At 45.7% G+C, this 19,649-nt stretch overlaps 1 protein-coding gene across 1 annotated transcript in view; it reads right to left on the bottom strand.

Moving 5' to 3' along the window:
* Positions 1–19,649, bottom strand: part of EXT2 (exostosin glycosyltransferase 2) — a 114,753-nt gene that overhangs the window by 33,388 nt on the left and 61,716 nt on the right. Inside the window, exon 9 of the mRNA XM_032790412.2 lies at positions 14,436–14,625. Within this exon, the coding sequence (XP_032646303.1) occupies positions 14,436–14,625 (190 nt within the window). The remainder of the gene's footprint in view (positions 1–14,435; positions 14,626–19,649) is intronic.

Here is a 19,649-nt window from a genome sequence, read left to right as displayed (position 1 = left end):
GTCCTCTGGAATGGTGGAGTAGTGCTGAAGCAATGAAGCGGGGCACCTACGAAACAGCTAGTCTTCTGTGTATCTGTCACGTAAAATACCTTGCTCAATGCTTGGATCAAAACTTCCATCGTGGAACCCTGTTCTTGCTTTCTGGTACACTTGTAAATGAAGAAGTAGGGTCTTAGCATTATCTTCCCGTAAATTAAACACTTTTTAGGCGAAAGAGTAGGACTGAGTGGGTACTTGTAAGCCATCTAAATTTGATACACTGTTTTTATTTTTTAATGCAGTTTATGCTAACAAAAAACCCTCCATTCTTACAGTCGCATTTTTCAGGATCAACACTTGACACTTAGCAGAGCTGTATTGAGATGAAGTGAACAATACTATTTATCATTGTGTTGCAGTAGCACTAAGTTTGTAATGGCTAAATAACATAAAAGTGAGCAGTCTACACTTTGGTTTCGTGTTGTAACGGAAACATTAATTTGATGTAGGGAAAAACACAAGAGATCTCACCCAGACCTAGCCCTTTCCCTTGACCTGAGGGCTGACGGGATTGGAGATGGGTGATTCAAAATATAATTAAGTTCCAATTGGTATTCTATTGTTAACAGTGTGATTAAAACTGCAATTAAATACAATTAAGGTCGAGTTAATCGTTTGAGTACTGGGATGAGCATCGACACCCGATAATAATTATTATTATCCAAACAAAAATGCTAGAAGGAGATGTTCTAGTACAGTAGAACAGGATCTAGAAGTCAGGGCTTCTGGTCCTATCCCTGGTGCTGATTCACTGGCAGGTTTCATTCATGTTAAATAGGCGAAGAAGGAATGATCACGTATGACCTTGCACACCAAACTTGAACCTCTCTCTACCTCACTATCTAAAATGGTAAAGGGAATATAGCATCACAGGATGTGTTTGCCAGTGTTTGAGATGCTCGGTTTGAAAAAATGCGTAAGTAACTCAAGTATGCCAAACGTACTTATAAAGCAGTTGCCTCTTTGTACATAATTTAAAGAGTTGTTACATATTTTTAATTCTATTTACGAAACATCACTTTCCAGTATTCACAGGGGTGCTGAACAATTATAATGGGGATACTGAGAGCCATTGAAATTCAACTGAACAGTTTACATAATGAAAACCACTTCAAACCAAGGAGGGGCATCAGCACCTCTGTTTCAGCACCTACGATTTTCAGACTTGAGAAATCATCTCTCTCAACATTTTCAAGTGCTAATCCGTTTCCTATTTCATTGAATGAGTTGATGGTAGTACAAAACCCTACGAGTTCAAGATATTTATATGGCAGTTACTAGGGTTATGCTATAGTCCACTCAACAACACGTGAGTAGATGTAGGCGGTTATACACTCACAGGCTACAGTGGGCTGAAGGAAAATGTATTGTTGGCACAATAGCATGTTATTATTTAAATGATGTATTTGGTTACCTTTAAGCCATTTTACATTTCAACTGACTGACCAACTGCAAAATTTGACACCCAATTACACCAATCATCAGACAATCAAGTCCTCATTTCCTATTCTGATGAACCTGGATTAACCCACAGCCTATTTTCAAAGGGGGGGGGGGCCTTCTTGCACAAAAGTGATAGAAGAACCATCAAAGAAAGGTTTAGGACACTGATTTTCTTTATGGCCTCTGAATATAGTTGGCCTGCCAAATTCTGCATGTGTTAAAATAGGTAAAGGAGCACATAAAATTTATAAAAAAAAAAAACATATTGAAAATTGATGCAAGTTCCCTGTCCATCCCAGAGCTCCTTGCAGCCTTCCTGACTCTGGTGAGTCTTGGGCAGAGGCAGGTGAGAACATAAAAGAAGAACAGCCATACTGGGTCATACCGATGGTCCATCTGGCCAAGGACCCTGTCTTCTGACAGTAGCCAGTGCCAGGTGCTTCAGAAGGAATTAACATCCCCTTTCCTCCTCTCCCAGCTTCTGGCAATCAGAGTCTATGGACATCCAGAGCATGGGGTTGCATCCCTGCATCTTTGCTAATAGCCACTGATGGACTTATCCTCTATGCACTTATCTAATTATTTTTTGAGCCAAGTTATACTTAGGACTTCACAGCATCCCCTGGCAATGAGTTCCATAGGTTGACTGTGCACTGGGTGAAGAACTACTTCCTTTTGCTTGTTTTAAACCTCCTGTCTATTAATTTCATTGGATAGCCACACCTGGTTGGTGCGTTATGTGAAATAGTAAACACTTCTTTATTCGCTTTTTCCACACCATTCATGATTTTAAAGACCACTATAATACCCTCCCTTAGTCATCTCTTTTCCATGCTGAAAAGTCCCAGAGTTTTTAATCTCTCCTCATACAGAAGTTGTTCTAACAGGGGGAAATACAAAGGGGGAAATACACAAAAATGAGGAAGTTAGTTAAACAGAAATTAAAAGGTACAGTAACAAAAGTGAAATCTCTGAAAGCTGCATGGAAACTTCTTAAAGACATCATAATAGAGGCTCAACTTAAATGTATGCCCCACATTAAAAAACATAGTAAAAGAACCAGAAAAGTGCTACCACGGCTAACCAACGAAGTAAGAGAAGCAGTGAGAGACAAAACGGCATCCTTTAAAAAGTGGAAGTCAGATCCTAGTGAGGAAAATAGAAAGGAGCATAAACTCTGGCAAATGAAGTGTAAAAACATAATTAGGAAGGCCTAAAAAGAATTGGAAGAACAGCTAGCCAAAAACGCAAAAAGCATTAGCAAAAAAAAAATAATAATAATAATAATAATAATAAAAAGCAAGTACATCAGAAGTAGGAAGCCTACTAAATAACCAGTGGGGCCACTGGATGATTGAGATGCTAAATGAGCATTCAAGGACAATGAGGCCATTGCGGAGAAACTAAATGAATTCTTTGCATCAGTCTTCACGGCTGAGGAAGTGAGGGAAATTCCCAAACCTAAGCCATTCTTTTTAGGTGACAAACCTGAGGAACTGTCCCAGACTGAGCTGTTAACAGAGGAGATTTTGGAACTAACTGATAAATTAAACAGTAATAAGTCACCAGGACCAGATGGTGTTCACCCAAGAGTTCTGAAGGAATTCAAATGTGAAATTGCGGGGGGGATATGATAGAGGTCTATAAAATTATGAGTGGTGTGGACAAAGTGAATAAGGAAGTGTTATTTACTCCTTCTCATAACACAAGAACTAGGGGTCACCAAATGAAAGAAATAGGCAGCAAGTTAAAACGAAACAAGGAAGTATTTTTTCATACAATGCAATCAAACTGTGGAACTCCTTGCCAGAGGATGTTGTAAAGGCCATGACTAAAACAGAGTTCAAAAATGAACTAGATAAGTTCATGGATGATAACTCTATCAATGGCTATTAGCTAGGATGAGCAGGGATGGTGTCCCTAGCCTCTGTTTGCCAGAAGCTGGGAGCGAGCAACAGGGAATGAATCACTTGATTTGTTCTGTGCATTCCCTCTGGGGCATCTGGCACCGGCCACTATCAGAAGACAGCATATTAGGTTAAATGGATCTTTGGTCTGACCCAGTATGGCCATTCTTATGTTATATATCTTTATTCATTTCTGTTGCTCTTCTCTGTACCTTTTTCCATTCTAATATATCTTTTTTGAGATGGTGTGACCAGAACTGCATGCAGTATTCAAGAGTCGGGCATAGCATGTATTTATCTAGTGGCATTATGATATTTTCTGTCTTATTATCTATCCCTTCTCTAATGGTTCCTAACATTGTTAGCTTTTTGACTGCTTCTGCACATTAAGCAGATGTTTTCACAGAACTATCCACAATGACTCCAAGATCTCTTTCTTGAGTGGTAACAGCTAATTCAGACTCCCTCATTTTGTATGTATAATTGGGATTATGTTTTTCAGTGTGCATTACTTTGCATTTATCAACACTGAATTTCATCTGCCATTTGATCCCCAGTAATTCAGTTTTGTGAGATCCCTTTGCAACTCTTCAGTCTGCTTTGCACTTAACTATCTTGAGTAATTTTGTATCATCTGCACATTCTGCCATGTCACTGTTTACTCCTTTTTTCAGATCATTTATGAATATGTTGAACAGCACTTGTCCCAGTAAAGATCTTTGAGGGACACCACTACTCACCTCTCTCCATTCTGAAAAAAGACGGTTACTCACCTTTGTAACTGTTGTTCTTCAAGATGTGTTGCTCATATTCATTCCAAGTAGGTGTGCGCGCGCCACGTGCACGTTCGTCGGAAGAATTTTCCCCTAGCAACACCCGGCGGGTCGGCGCCCCCTGGCGTGGCGCCTTTGCGGCACCGTATATATGCCCCTGCCGACCCGGCCGCTCCTCAGTTCCTTCTTGCCGGCTACTCCGACAGTGGGGAAGGAGGGCGGGTGTGGAATGAATATGAGCAACACATCTCGAAGAACAACAGCTTCTACCGCCGTGTATGAGCCCCTGGCTCTGTCGGTCGTGTGGAACGTGGAGTGCGGCTTAGTCTGACCTCCCAACATCCCTAGCGTGTTCACCCGTCTGAACAATAGTTCTTAAATTAGTTAGTGTTTGTTTGGTAGCTTTGATAGTTTATTAGAGTAAAGTTGTTAAACGGTAGTTGTATATAGTTGAGTGGGCTGAGGTAACCCTCCTCGCCACCGCTCCGGACCCAGGCCACCTGGTTCCCGGCTTCGAAGCAGTGCTCGCCTGTCGTCGGCCGAGTGCAACGGGAGACCCCAATCGTGCTTCAAGTGCCTGGGGAATCCCATCTACGGAGAGTGCCCGCATCTGCAAGTCCTTCAAACGCGGGACAAACCAGGAGCGGGACTCCGTTTAAAGCCACTCCTTATGGAGGCCGGCCTGATCCGGCAGTGTCCGGCACGACCGCACCGGCACGACACCACGCCGGCCACCAGGGAGACCGAGCGGTCGCCACAGTGCACGGGCGGCCATGCACGCATAAGGTTCCCGATCGAGCAAGCCAGCCCGGCGGCGCTCGCTTTCACCTCAGGCCGAAGAAGCGCGAAGGCTCCTGCGGTCGCGCGGTACCGGAACTGCAGTCCGAGCCGGAAAACCGTGCCGCAGCACCACTATCTGCCCCGGCACGGTGCTCTCCCGTACGTCGACCCGGCGCGCTAAGGGCCGTCGAGTCCCGGTGCTTGATAGCTCCCCCGGCACGTCCGGGTCGCGCTACGTCGCACGCCAAAACCTTCACGACGGGCGCGGGACATGATAGGCTCACTGACGCCTTCCTGCCTCACCCCCGCAGGCCGGTGCGGCGGCGCTTCCCTCTATGGGAAAGCCAGCGGGCCAACTCCATCCTCCTGAGCACTGGATGGCGCCGGTCCACGGATCGAGATCCTCGGCCCGATCCCCTCCCGGTTGTTTAAGGTGCCATAGATATTCCAGTAGTAGCACTTGGATGGGAACCTGAGCTGGTGACAGTCCTCGTGATGACACCAGCAGGAAAACCTCTTCCATTTTGCCAGGTAGGTGCCCTGGTTGCAGGTTTCCTACTTCCAAGAGCACTTGCTGCACTGGGGTGGAACAGCGCAGCTCTGCAGAGCTCAGCCAGCCAGAGCCACGCAGTCAGGTGGAGGGACGGAGGTCGGGGGGAGAAGCCTGCCGTGGTCTTGTGATATCAAGTCCGGATGGACCGGCAGGGGAACCGGACTGGCTATGGACAGGTCCAACAGCGTGGGGTACAGTGTTGGCGAGGCCACGCTGGGGCGATGAGAATTAGTCGGGCCTTGTCCCTGCGTAGCTTTACGAGGACTTTGTGCACCAAGGGAACGGCGGGAAGGCATAGAGGAGGTGGGTCGACCAAGGTAGGAGGAACGCGTCCGACAGAGAGCCGCGGTCGAGACCGCGGAAGGAGCAGAACAGGGTGCACTTCCGGTTGGTGCGGGACGCGAAGAGGTCGATTCGGGGAAATCCCCACCGCTGGAAAAGAGAATGGACTATGTCCGGACGAAGAGACCACTCGTGGGCTAGAAAGGACCTGCTGAGCCGGTCTGCCAACACGTTCTGGACTCCTGGAAGAAAAGAGGCTTCCAGATCGATGCCGTGGGTTACACAAACTTCCCACAGCGTTATCGCCTCCTGACAAAGAGGGAGAGAGCGCGTCCCCCCTGCTTGTTTATATAGTGCATCGCGGTGGTGTTGTCCGTGAGCACTAAGACAGAACGGCCTCGCAGGTGAGGAAGAAAAAAGCCTGGCAGGCGAGGCGCGGACGGCCTCAGCTCCCTGATGTTTATGTGCAGCGACAGCTCCCGAGAGGACCAGAGGCCCTGTGTTCGACGAGACCCCATGTGGAGCTCCCCAGCCCAGAGAGGATGCGTCCGTTGTTAAGAAATGGACGGCTGTCTGGGGGTGAAACGGTAACCCCGCACACACCAGGGCGGGATTTCGCCACCATCGGAGGGTGTAGGACGCTTTCTGTGAGTGTGACAACGATGTCCATGCTGTCCCTGCGTGGACGGTAAACCGAAGCTAACCATATCTGCAGTGGGCGCAGGCGGAGTTTGGCATACTTGGTTACAAAAGTACACGCCGCCATGTGGCCTAAGAGGCTGAGACAGACCCTGGCCGAGGTCGTGGGGAAGGCTAGCAGGCTGTCTATGATAGTGAGTAGTGCCTGGAAACGGCTGGGTGGAAGTGAGGCTGTCGCGACCATAGAGTCCAAGACGGCCCCGATGAATTCTATCCTCTGGGATGGTACGAGGATGGACTTGTCGAAATTTTATCAGGAGCCCTAGAGATTCGAACAGGTCCCTGATGATTGTCATGTGCGCGGCGACCTGAGCCTGGGAGGACGCGCGAACCAGCCAGTCGTCCAGGTAAGGGAAGACACATATCCCCTGGCGACGGAGGCAAGCGGCCACTACTGCCATACATTTCGTGAAGACACGTGGGCAGAGGACAGGCCAAATGGTAGGACCGTGAATTGAAAGTGCCGGTCCCCGCACCAGAAAGCGGAGAAAGCGTCTGTGAGGCGGGTAGATCGAAACATGAAAGTACGCGTCCTTTCATGTCGAGAGCAGCGAACCAGTCTCCCGGATCAAGGAAGGGATGATGGACCCCAGGATACCATGCGGAATCGTAACTTCCTTACGAAGGCGTTGAGTCCGCGGAGGTCTAGGATGGGACGGAGACCTCCTTTCGACTTGGGGATTAAAAATAGCGGGAGTAAAACCCTCGGCCTCTGAGGTCGTGAGGCACCTCTTCTATCGCTCCGAGTTCGAGAAGCGTGAGGACCTCCTGCCAGAGGAGGTGCTCGTGAGAGGGGTCCCTGAAGAGGGACGGGGAGGGTGGTGGGAGGGTGGAGGCGAAATAAACTGGAGAGATGCGTAACCAAACTCCACCGTGCGCAAAAAACTGACCCATTGGTCTGAGGTTTCCGGGTCCACGCCGGGAGGAAGGGAGAAAGGCGGTTGGAAAAAAGAAGAGGAGTCCGGGAAGGGACTGGTGCTCTGCTCTCTGGCGCACCTTCAAAAGTTTTGCTTCGTCCCGCCGGTGGTTTGGGGCGGTACCGTTGTTTTGCCCCCCTTGGGAACCGGGACTGGCGTCGTCGGTTCACCCGTCCCCGCCGTCTGTTGAAGTCTTGGCGGGGGCGTGGTGGGGGATAAGGGCGCTGAGGTTGCTGTCGAAAGACCTCCGCTGGGTCTGCGGTGTGTGCATGCCCAGGGAGCGCATTATTATGCGGTTATCTTTAAGCTTTGCAGCCTTGGGTCCGTCTTCTCTGAGAAGAGGCCCTGCCCTTCAAAAGGGAGGTCTTGTATGGTATGCTGCAGCTCCGAGGTAAGCCGGACACTTGCAACCAGGAAATCCGTCTCATGGTAACGCCCGACGCGATGGTTCTAGCTGCTGAGTCTGCGGCGTCGAGCGCAGCCTGTAAGGCTGTCCTTGAGATCTTCTTGCCCTCTTCCACGAGACTTTTGAACTCAGGGCGGGAGTCTACCGGGACCAGTTCAGTAAAACTTGTCCATGGTCTGCCAGGTATTAAAATCATATCTGCCTAGCAGCGCTTGTTGGTTTGCGACACGTAACTGGAGACCCCCAGCGGAGTAAATCTTACGGCCCAGCAGGTCCATACGTTTAGCCTCACGCGATTTTGGGCGGGGGCTGGTTGGCCATGACGCTCCCTCTCATTCACGGATTGGACGACCAGAGAGCATGGAGGAGGATGGGTGTACAGGTAGTCGTACCCCTTGGAGGGTACCATGTACTTTCTCTCCACGCCTCTGGCCGTCGGAGGGATCGATGCTGGGGCCTGCCAAATAGACTCCGCTTTGGCCTGAATAGTTCGTATGAAGGGCAAGGCGACCCTCGTTGGTGCATCGGATGAGAGAATGTCCACTACGGGATCCTCAACTTCGGCACCTCCTCCGCTTGTAGATTAATGCTCAAAGCCACTCTGCGGAGCAAATCTTGATGAGCGCGAAGGTCAATAGGGGCGGGCCAGAGGTCGAAGTGCCCGCCACTGCCTCATCTGGGGAGGAGGAGGAGGAAGACCGGGGACCGGGGCTCCCCTGCAGGTTGTTGATCCAGAGCATGGCTCGGTTCGAGGGGTGCCTCTGGGTCCTGTGACTCGGCAACATCGGTTGCCGGAGGAGGAACGCTGATGGTGGCCTCTGGCACTCGAGCTGCACCAGCAGATCTCGCCGGCGGGAGAAAGGATCGCCTTGGGCTTGATGGTACGCCCAAGGCGTCCAGAAGGACCACTGCTGGGCTGGTCCGGATCTTGGCCCACATCCCCATAGAGCACGCTGTTCTGGTCGCGAGGAGCCGGAAGGGTGTCTGGAAGGCCAAGGCGGGGCAGACAACCCGTAGGACTGGTGCCGAGTGACGGTCGGTGCCGGGAACGGTGCCGAGAGTCAAACCGGTGCCGAGGATCGGGGACCGGGACCTACGACCAGCGCGGTGCCGGGAGGTCGACCGGGATCGGGTGCGCCGACGGTATGATGGACTTCGTCGGAAGCGGTGCCGAGAGCCAGAGCGACGTGCTGAGCGTCGGTCTGTAGATCGGGACCTGGACCGGTGCCGCGGTACGACCGGCGCCGAGAGTAGGATCGGTGCCCGGGACTGCGAGCGGCGTCGGATGGCGAACCATGGCGTGAGCGGGATCGGTGCCGAGATCTCGATCGGACCGGCGCCTATCCAGTGCTCCCAGAATGGAGGTTGGAGCATCGCTGGCTTCCCATAGAGGAAGCGCCCGCACCGGCGGTGCCGGGGGCTGAGGCAGGAAGGCTCAGTGAGCGCTATCAGGTCCCGCGCCGTCGTGAAGTTTCTGGCGTAGTCGGGATCGTGAGCTCGACCACGGCACGTGCCGGGGAGCTATCAAGCACCGGACTCGACGGCCCTTGCCCGGCGGAGTCGACGGTACGGGAAGCACCGGTGCCGGGGCAGATAGTGGTGCGTGCCGGCACGGCTTTCCTGGCTCGGACTGCGGTTCCGGAGGCGCGACCGCAGGAGCCTTCGCCTTCTTCGGCCGAGGTGAAAGCGAGCGCCGCCGGGCCCAGTGTTTTACCCAAACCTCTATTGCGTCTCGCAGAGAGCGAGCTTGGCATATCGGATGTTCGTCGGCGCTGGCTTTTACATGACCGGCACCCGACCCTTCCGGAAAGACCTCCCAAACTATTCGTTCCATCAGCGAACAGGATGGAAGGGTCACCCTGTCTCATCGCAAACAATTATCATCCTGGGTGACGGCCTGCATCAAACATGGCTATGCCTTTGGCTCACACTTCTCCAGGGCGAGTTACCGCTCATCACCTGAAGAGCGCAGGTCCCGATGCCTTCCTCGGCCCCGTGTGCCTATAAAAACATTATCGTGCAGCCACGTGGTCGTCAGTGCACACTTGTTTCTGCCAATGTCGCCTTGGTGCAGCAGTCCCGCGGACATGCGGCTCTTGCTTGCGTTCTGTATTCACAGTCTCCAACTCCGACCCCACGCTAGGTAAGGCTTGGATTCACCTATTCTTGGAATGAATTAGCAACGGCACTCCGAAGAAGAAAAGACGGTTACTCACCTTTGTAAAAGAAGGAACTGAGGAGCGGCCGGGTCGGCAGGGGCATATATACGGTGCCGCAAAGGCGCCACGCCAGGGGGCGCCTGCCGACCCGCCGGGTGTTGCTAGGGGAAAATTCTTCCGACGAACGTGCACGTGGCGCGCGCACACCTACTTGGAATGAATATGAGCAAGCACTCGAAGAAGAACTGTTATTCCTAGTCTTTGATTCCTGTACTTTAACCAAGAGAGGACCTTCCCTCTTATCCCATGACTGTCTACTTTGCTCAAGGCCTTTGTTTGGTGACGGACCTTGTCAAAGGCCTTCTGAAAGTCCATACACACAATATACACTGGACCACCATTGTCCACATATCTGTTGATCCCCTCAAAGAATTCTAATAGATTGGTGAGACAAATTTCCTTTACAAAAGTCGAGTTTACTTTTCCCAAACAAACTGTGTTCATATATATGTCTAATAATTCTGTTCTTCACTATAGTTTCAAAGAATTTGCCTGGTATAGAACTCAGATTAGGTTTACCAGCCTGTAATTCTCAGGACTGCCTTAGGAGCCTTTTTTAAAAATTGGTGTCACATTAGCTATCCTCCAGTCATCTGGCAGAGATGCTAATTTGAATGATAGTCTACATACCTTACTTGTTAGTGCTGCAATTTCAAGTCCGAGTTCCTTCAGAACTCTTGGGTGAATGTGATCTGGTCCTGGAGACTTATTACTGTTTAATTTATCAGTTAGTTCCAAAATCTCATCTAGTGACATCTCAATCTGGGACAGTTCCTCAGAAGCATCAGTTGCAGTTTCACAATCAAAGAGCTTGGGTCCCAAATATCTGAGATGCCATCTGTCCCTGTATCATATGACAGCAATTAAGATCAGCTTCAAATTCCTATATCAGGGGCCAAAAAGCAGAACATTCTTGGTAGAGGCCCTATGACTGGAATTCACTTTCAATCCTGAGAGAGTCTGTAGTTGTTCACTTTTAGGATCCATTGCAAAGTTTATCTTTCTACTTAGGCTATTAATAATTTGGGGTCTGACTGGGGAGCATTCTAGTCTTTTGAAGATGGGGAGTTTTTAGTGAACATTATGGTATCTTCAATTTTGAAAATGTATTTTTATTCTGTATTGTTCATAAGGCTAGAGAACTCTGGTTTGGCTTCTATAAAGTCTCATTTCACCCATTAACAGCATCTACAGGGATTTTAAAATTTGCATTTAATTTGACCCTTTTCTTTCCTAGATAGAGAAGAGAGAGTTCATTTTACTTCTTTTTAACTGTTTAGTTATATGATGTTCTGTGCAAATATAAAACCCTTGATTATACAACCCAGTCTCAAAGTGAGTGATAATTTTAAGCAGGAAAAGCATTTGCTATAGTTTTAATTTACAAAAATTACTCCGGAGCAGACATGGGAAAGTAAACAACAGTTAAGTGCCATGCTTGTATAGCACCACACTATCTTTGCCTCCGGAGACCTGGGTTCAAATCTGAATTTATTGCAAGTCATCACAAGGGAAAATTACTTTGACGTTTTCATCCCTGCCATCATTTATGCCTATCGAAAAACCTACTGGCTCTGACAGCAGAAGCCCTGATTTGCCTTTGCACAGCAGACCCAGAAATGTGTCCCCTATACGGCAATAATCAGGAAATCCTGCATTTGATGCTCTAGAACATTAACTGTCCCAGCTTTACAATAACCAATTAAAAAAGAATAGCCATAAAAGTGCTGATACTAACGTAGGGTAATAAACTAGACCTTATCAGTGACAGTGGTGCACATTACAAACTTCAAACTCATTCCTTGCCCTAATCCATCAGAAACTTCCTGGATTTAATAGGCTATAAATGACAGAAGCTTTGAAGTCCAAGGATTAGAATCACTAATAGAGAAACCGAACGAATGACTAAATGCAGCCAAGGCCTGTTACCCCACTGAAGAGCCAGGTGGAACGCACTGCATGGATCTGCATTAAAACAAATTAAATTAACTTACTCAAACTGCCCTCACCTCAGCTGCAGTCCAGGAGATTACATGGGTTATCAAAGTGTTAAAAATAAATGGACCGGGGGGGAGAGGGGGACAGAAGAGCCACATGAGGAAATATAAAACACATATTTACTACCATGCAAGACCAGTTTGAACATAACAGTCCAATAACCAAAGCTCTCAAATGGGACCTCTGATCATTAGGTTCATAGGCAAATGCATTCTTTTTGGAGATAATGATTTATGATTTAATAATATCTGACCAAACATATGGAAGACAAAATTAATATGCCTATAAAAAGAATTTACACCACTAAGATTATTAAAAATGATTATTAATATGAGATTTTTCAAATCAGTAGTTTGTTTCAATTCTCCCTTACCTGCCTTTCAGGAAAGAATATATGGAAACAACCCACATGGGGCAGAAATCAATATTTTTTGTTATATTCACGCTGTATGCAGTGTTTACTCTACTGGAGTAATAGCTCAACTATGTTATGGATTTGTTTTCAATAAAAACTTCAGAGTAGACAAAAATACCACCTTCCATTTATATGCAACATTTTTAATCTCAAAGCGATTCTTACATCTAATTGTGGTTGGTAATCATTTATTTGTCAGTGATGGGCAACCACATTAGTGCATTTTACATAGCAGTTCTAAACAACCATTTGAGACAAGAAATGAATACTATGTCCAATTTAAACTGGAACAAGAATATAAAGAGGCAGAATGCAATGCACCAAAACTGGAAATGGGCCAGGACAATGGGGTTAATAGCCTGACTCCTGCAAAAGTGCCTTGGAATCTTAAATGAGTACAAGTGATCAGGAATTCAGTTTAACATTGTACCTAACATACATAAATGGCCAGTTTAACTCTCAGGTTGTCAGTACATTCTTGTATAGGAGTATTACAAACCCAAGGAGTTATCTCAAGATTCACTTGATTGGCTACTGGGGACAGAAAAGAGATTATTAATAATTCACAGGGTTTTACAGCCATAGATTTTAATATTTTAGAACAGTTATTCTAGTTAGAGGAAGCACTCTTGCCCAAAGAGCATCTCCTTCATATTTTATGGAGGATGCTAAGGAGAGGTAAGCTTATTTTTCTTAAATTAAAGGTCACTCAGACATTGTGGGTTGGAAACTTTAATTTGCATGCTAACATCACAGAGTTCACATTCAGGTTAGGAAAGACTGAAAAAAGGAAAGGAAAGATCAGAGGAAATACACCTCTACCTCGATGTAACACTATCCTCGGGAGCCAAAAAATCTTACCGTGTTATAGGTAAAACTGCATTATATTGAACTTGCTTTGATCCACCGGAGTGCGCAGCCCTGCCCCCCCAGAGCACTGCTTTACTGTGTTATATCCGAATTTGTGTTATATCAGGTCGAGTTATATCGAGGGAGAGGTGTAATTGAATGGGGAAAGAGAGCAGAAAACAAGTAGAGTGAAAAATACAGAGAGCTTGCAAGATAAAGAAAGGAGAGGAAGAGAAAAATTCTAAATAGACACTGTATATAGGGCACCTACATGTCATGTTCTGATTTTTAGAGCAGGTGGCTCTTTACCTCCAATACAGAGCAAACACTTTTCTTTGGTATGTTTTTGAAACCAAAGCTGCCTTGAAAATAATATGGATTTAAATGACATGAAAAAAGATTCCTGAGCATCAAATAATTTTATAAACCCATGAACTCAAAATAAGACTGCAAGGTTCAAAAGTCCTCAAATTCCATGAGGTCTGTCATCACTGATATAAATAAAATCATCTGTGTTTTAAACATAAATATTTAAATAAAAAGAGACCATTCATCTTACTTTTATCAGGACAGTCAGAGCTTTTACATGATAACCTGATATCCCAGAAACTTCTTTCTGGACACACAGAATGTCTCAAGTTTTTATTTCATCAATCAAAATGTTCATTTATTTTATAATCACAAAATGTCCACACTGTATCCTTGCATCAAGCCAAATTTGTTCTGTATTTACAGAGAACAAACAGTTCACTGTGATTAATAGTGTCTGTAGAGAAAAATCAAATGAGTGTAGACAAATTAAGCCCCCTCGCCCAAGCAAATGTTAATGATGTCTGTTCAGTGTTTTATGGGTTTTTTTTTTTTTTTGTAAAAAATCCTCCATTGAGAAATTTGCATTGCTTGCTGTTGAATCAGCAGCTGGCAAAGGGAACATCAGCACAGATCCTTTTAAAAGCGTAATTTGGCCTTTTGTAATTTGCAACTTTGAAAAAAAGTGACATGAAAACGTACCGGATTTTTTTCTTTGAAACATATTACAAAATAGTTTTATATTTAAAAGTACATAAAAAGAGAGGTGGCATTGCACTAGATGTACAGTAGGTGTTCTGCCATTACTGTAACACGTACCACCTCCTTCCAACATGCATACCTTACCTTCTGGTGGATTCTTATTCTGATTGTTCCAGACGACTAACAGCTTGGATAGACTGGGCACCTTGGACACCTCGGTGATGACTCGGAAGAGGCTTTCCACCCTGTCATACGTCAGGACTATAGCAGTGAAGCCTTGAGACTGTGGTGGGATTAATGGAAGGAAGAGTGGGTTGCTCACACTGCTCCATTTCTGTAAAAAGCAGACAGGATGTTGGATCAGATCATGGTCAATTAAAACTATAAAAGGGGAATGTAGGCAGTCAGAATGTAAGTACCAGAGTTGGAATTTAGTTAAGGTAGCTCTCTTTGGTCAACACCCTAACTCTTGGGAAAAGTAGCCTTTCAAAAAGTCCATTTTCTTTTTCATAATTCACAGTTTCATAAAACCTTCATGCCAACCCCATTTCCTAATGTCAATTTCTATCATTGCCTGACAGTGACCTTGTATATAGTGATGGGCTTCAGAAAAAGTGGAGTAGAAAGGATGGAAAGACTTGTGAGGAAAGGGAACTAGGAGACATTTTAAACCCAGCTAGCATGGCATGATTCTCATTTGCTCCTCTCTGCTTGAAAGTATTTTGCTTTTTATAGTCAGTCATTGGCCAACAAGCAGAGAGCCAGCTCTGAGTCACCATTTCAGAGTGGAAATAGAATAAAAAACAGCAAATGCATAATCTTGACACAAAATGGGCACACTAATAAAAAAGACAAATGCTGACATTGTAATAAAGAGGGATAAAATATTAACTTCAACAAGACTAGGTTTATTCTGTGTGAAAGAAAATTTATTACACCGTTAAATAGAAAACCCTATAAGAGACGCAAAGATCGATTTCAGAGTGTTATTTACTCCATCTGAATTTTAACTAGGGGGGTCCCTTTTAAGACTTTAAAGCTTTTATTTCAATGTACTGCCAGCATAAGGAAGCCAGCTCAGTTGGCAAGAGACAAGACAGATAACTCTGTTCTCACTGAGCGTGCCAATTCCGTTTGGAGCCGAAGATATGGGGGAAAGCAACTGCAAAGGAACCATTAGATGGGAATGAAATTAAAGGCATTTTGATTTAACTTTTTCATTCCAGCTTGCTATTCAGATGCTGACATCCAGGCTAGGACAGAGAAGCAGAGGAGAAAACAAGACTTATTTGGAGGTGGGGGAAGAAAGGGTTTGGGAGTTGAGAAAGGAGAAGCTGACACAGTTTTGTGGGGAAGCCTTTGGATCTCAGCCAACAAAGAACTAGGGACACTTCTAATAGTCTAGAAACACTGCCCAATAACTGCCAGCACTTTCCTGCAACGCTGTAAGAAATCCATTAAATATATACAGTAACTCCTCACTTAGCGTTGTAGTTATGTTCTGAAAAATGCGACTAAGTGAAACGATGTTAAGGAAATCCAATTCCCCATCAGAATTAATGTAAATAGGGGGGGTTAGGTTCCAGGGAAATGTTTTTCACCAGACAAAAGATTATATTATATACTATATTGAGGTGGTGGAGTCAGAGGGTGGAAGAGGGTGGGATATTTCCCAGGGAATGCCTCACTGCTAAATAATGAACTAGCTTTTGGCTGAGCCTTTGAAGGTTAACCCATTGTTGTTAATGTAACCTCACACTCTACAAGGCAGCACAAATGGAGGGAAGGGAGATAGCATGGCAGACAGAGACAGACACACCCCCTGTGTGTGAGACAGATGCGCATTGACCCTTTAAGTATGCTGAGCCCTCAAAGTCAACTGCCTTGTTAAGCAGATCATCAAATTGAGACAGCAACTGCTCCCAGGAAGCTCCCTCCATCCTGAGCCCTGTCCTGTCGTTCCCCCCCCCACCATGGAGATGGGGTAAGTAGGGTGCAGGAGCAGGGAGGAAGCGGGACATTAGCCCCCCTCCCGCACACCAAGCAGGAGGCTCCTCGTAGCAGCTCCAAGGCAGAGTGCAAGAGCAGCACATGGCAGTGGGGGGCGGGACAGATGAACTACTAGGCAATTGCTAACCTGCTGGTGGCTGATGCCCAAGGAACTTAGGGGAGTGAGGAGCTGATGGGGGGCTGCTGATCCACCCTGGTTCCAAGCCCCCACCAGCTAGCTGCAACGGGCCACTTTTCCTGCAAGCAGTGGACAAAGCAGGCTGCTGCCAAACAACATTAGAAAGGAGCACTGCACAACTTTAAACGAGCATGTTCCCTAACTGATCAGCAACGAAACAACGTTAACCAGGACGACTTTAAGTGAGGAGTTACTGTACAATAATTCTGCTAGTATTCGGAGGAAAATAAACTTTATATACCCAAAGTTATCAGCTCATATTTGCTGGGAGGAGGTATGGAGCCTCACCATTTCCTTAAAGAGTCTGTGGATTCTTTTTCCTCACACTTTATGGTGGCTGCCTTATCCACCTTTATCTGATGCAACTTACACTACTAAAATAGTCTGCATATCTACTGGTCTGACACTAGCAGTTGACATGTGCAGGAACAGCGCTCAGATTTCAGATGCTCGCATTTTCTGAAGTGCCAGTTTTTAGGCTTATTTTCTTTAATATTTATTGGGACCTGAAGAGCAGGGGTAGAACTCTTTGATTATGGAGCAGACCCATGAATGTCTAGGGTGAATCACAATCTAAACTTGAATAGAGCACAGTCTGCCTCTTTAGATCTTAATAAGCAACTTCAAAAACTGCATTTTTTTTCTCTCAAAGATCCTGAATATCACATTTTCCCCAATTTTCCACCTCCTCCAAATGATCCTTTTAATGGCGAGACTCTTTTTTGTGCATCCTTCACAAGGACTGTATTAATACTTGCAGCAGGGGTTTTGCTGCATATTCAATACAGTGTCATGAAAATCCTACATTTCTGCCCAGCAAGAAGAAATAAGTAGTGAAGTTATCTTATAGACAATGTTCTTTTTATTATTTAATGATGACGCCCACCATCCAAACTGAGAGCTCCCATATGAAATTTCCTCTATTGTACAAGTTCCTTTCTGGCTGCAGTATATCTTAATAGAATGTGTTAGCACCCAGCACAACGAGGCTCTGGTCCTCGACTTCAGGCTCTTAGGCACTATGGTAATAGAAATAGTAAATAATATAATTTGCAAGGATTACTCCAATCATCATCATTTTCTGATACTACTTAAAAAAAAATCCAAAACTTTCCTAGGTATTTCACAAATTATATAAAGACAACCCCTGCCAAAAGAGCATTAACATAAGCAACAATCAAGGGTTTTAAACATGACATGTCAATTCCAACTGATCCTACACTCTATCCAAAGTACAAAACTCTTACTACAAGATCTTCTCAGGGAAAGAAGGGTAACCTCTCAGAAGAAGTATGTTTATTTCATCTTATGCCCCTGGTAAGTGGTGTCCAAGTAAAGGAAAAGTTTGTACTCTGCTCCTTAGAACCTAATGGGGAAAGAAAACCAAGGTCCTTTGTTTGAGAGAAACATTTCAAAAGGGCATTTAGGCATCTCTGAAGTGCCATTAAAAGCCAACCCCCTGCTGCCTGCCTGAAGTGTGTGTCTACAGTCTGAGACCTCTTGACCCCACTTTCTGCAGGAAATTGGGCAAATTCAAACCTCCATAATTTACTTGAGTCTTCCAGACTTCTGCTGGGGAAAGGCAAACAATGCAGGCAATTAACTCAACAGAAACCTAATTAAATCTCTGTTATGGCATCATGGCATCAAGATGACTACTCCCAACCACTGGCAGCTGGAGAAGACAACATGGTGAGAGAACATTTGTTTTTGTTCCATCATTAACAACCCTCATGATGGGTACCCGTCTGAACTTTCACTGTCAGAAAGAAGAGCAAGAGGTAGTAGTGGAGAGATCATTTATCACTTTCCATGACAATGTGTTGACACTGAGCTATGGGTACGGCAATCCTTTTCCCCTTCATCCCTCCCATCCTAATATTCATTACAGGAGCCATGGTAATTAACCCAAGATTGACAGTTTGTTTATTGTGAATCACAGGTTATGGGCAAGCAGTATCAGGTTGCAAATGGCAGCTTCCTAACAGCGATCTCACATCACCCTGTCCTGTCCGTCTGTCTCAGTTGTTTGGCAAGCTTCTCCACAGACAACATGGAAGGCCCAAGGACTGGAACCCACAATGTGAGAGACGGCTGGGGAGATTGGCCTGAAGCTGGTGAGGTGTGAGAATTCTTTAAAGGGATGGGTATGTGACAAGGGATTCAAAGGATTCTTGATTGCTACAAGCAGAAAAAAAAGGTTTCTATTTGCTAGTAAGGCATTCTCCCCTTGTTACAGGAACACACCAGAATATTATTCTGCTCCTTCCTCATTGAATGCAACATGATTTTATTTTAAGAGCAGTCAAAGCAATGGGGGCAATGGAACAAGGGAAACCCTGCCATTAGAGAGATCTAAGACTGCACTTGATACCAATCTTTCATGTGCGAGGGAGCAAAGGTGTGTTAGGTATAACAAAATCAATCTTGCTAGGATCTAGGAGTGGGATATTAGACATCTGAGAAATCACATCCAACCCCAATTATTCTATAACTAGCTAATTACTGTAAACATTATAACATCTGTATAGCACCAATAACATGCTACAGACAGCTAATACAATGCCTCTACCCCAAAAAGCTTACAATTGAAGTATAAACAAAGGAAGGAGAAATTAAACGCAATAAGCAAGCAGTGAAGCTACACACACATTTTATGAGTTCCATGGGGGATTTTTTGAAAAAAAATTGTTTATGTCTGTTGAGTAACATTACTTTGTCAGGTGGTAAAGGGACAATGGGAAGGAGGTGCATATTAAGGGAAGACTTGAAGGGAGAGAAGGTGGAGGCATGACAGACAGGGCCAGGGAGTGGGCTCTAGAAACTTGAGGCTGTGTGGAAGAAGACCCATATCCTAGCAGAATGTGGTACCTTGGTATTGTTAACTTTAGTAGGAAAAACTGGCAACAATATAGCACATAGATTCCCTTCCTCTCATGAACAAGAACGGTGGCTTTTTCCTCCCTATATATTTTATTTTCAACAATCATCAGACTTAATACTTGTTGTTAACCACATTTTTTAGTAAAACCATATTAAATTTGAACAAGGACAACCCACTGTCATTAAAACGCCAAGAGGCAAGGACTGAGGAGTATGAGGCGCTGAATGGTACAATAACTAAACAGTTCTTCCATGCACCCAGCAAAGCAGAGATGTACTTATCCCCT

Source organism: Chelonoidis abingdonii, chromosome 4 (assembly GCF_003597395.2).
Source record: "Chelonoidis abingdonii isolate Lonesome George chromosome 4, CheloAbing_2.0, whole genome shotgun sequence".
In the NCBI taxonomy this organism is placed as follows: domain Eukaryota; kingdom Metazoa; phylum Chordata; order Testudines; family Testudinidae; genus Chelonoidis; species Chelonoidis abingdonii.
This window is presented reverse-complemented; position numbering and strand designations above follow the sequence as displayed.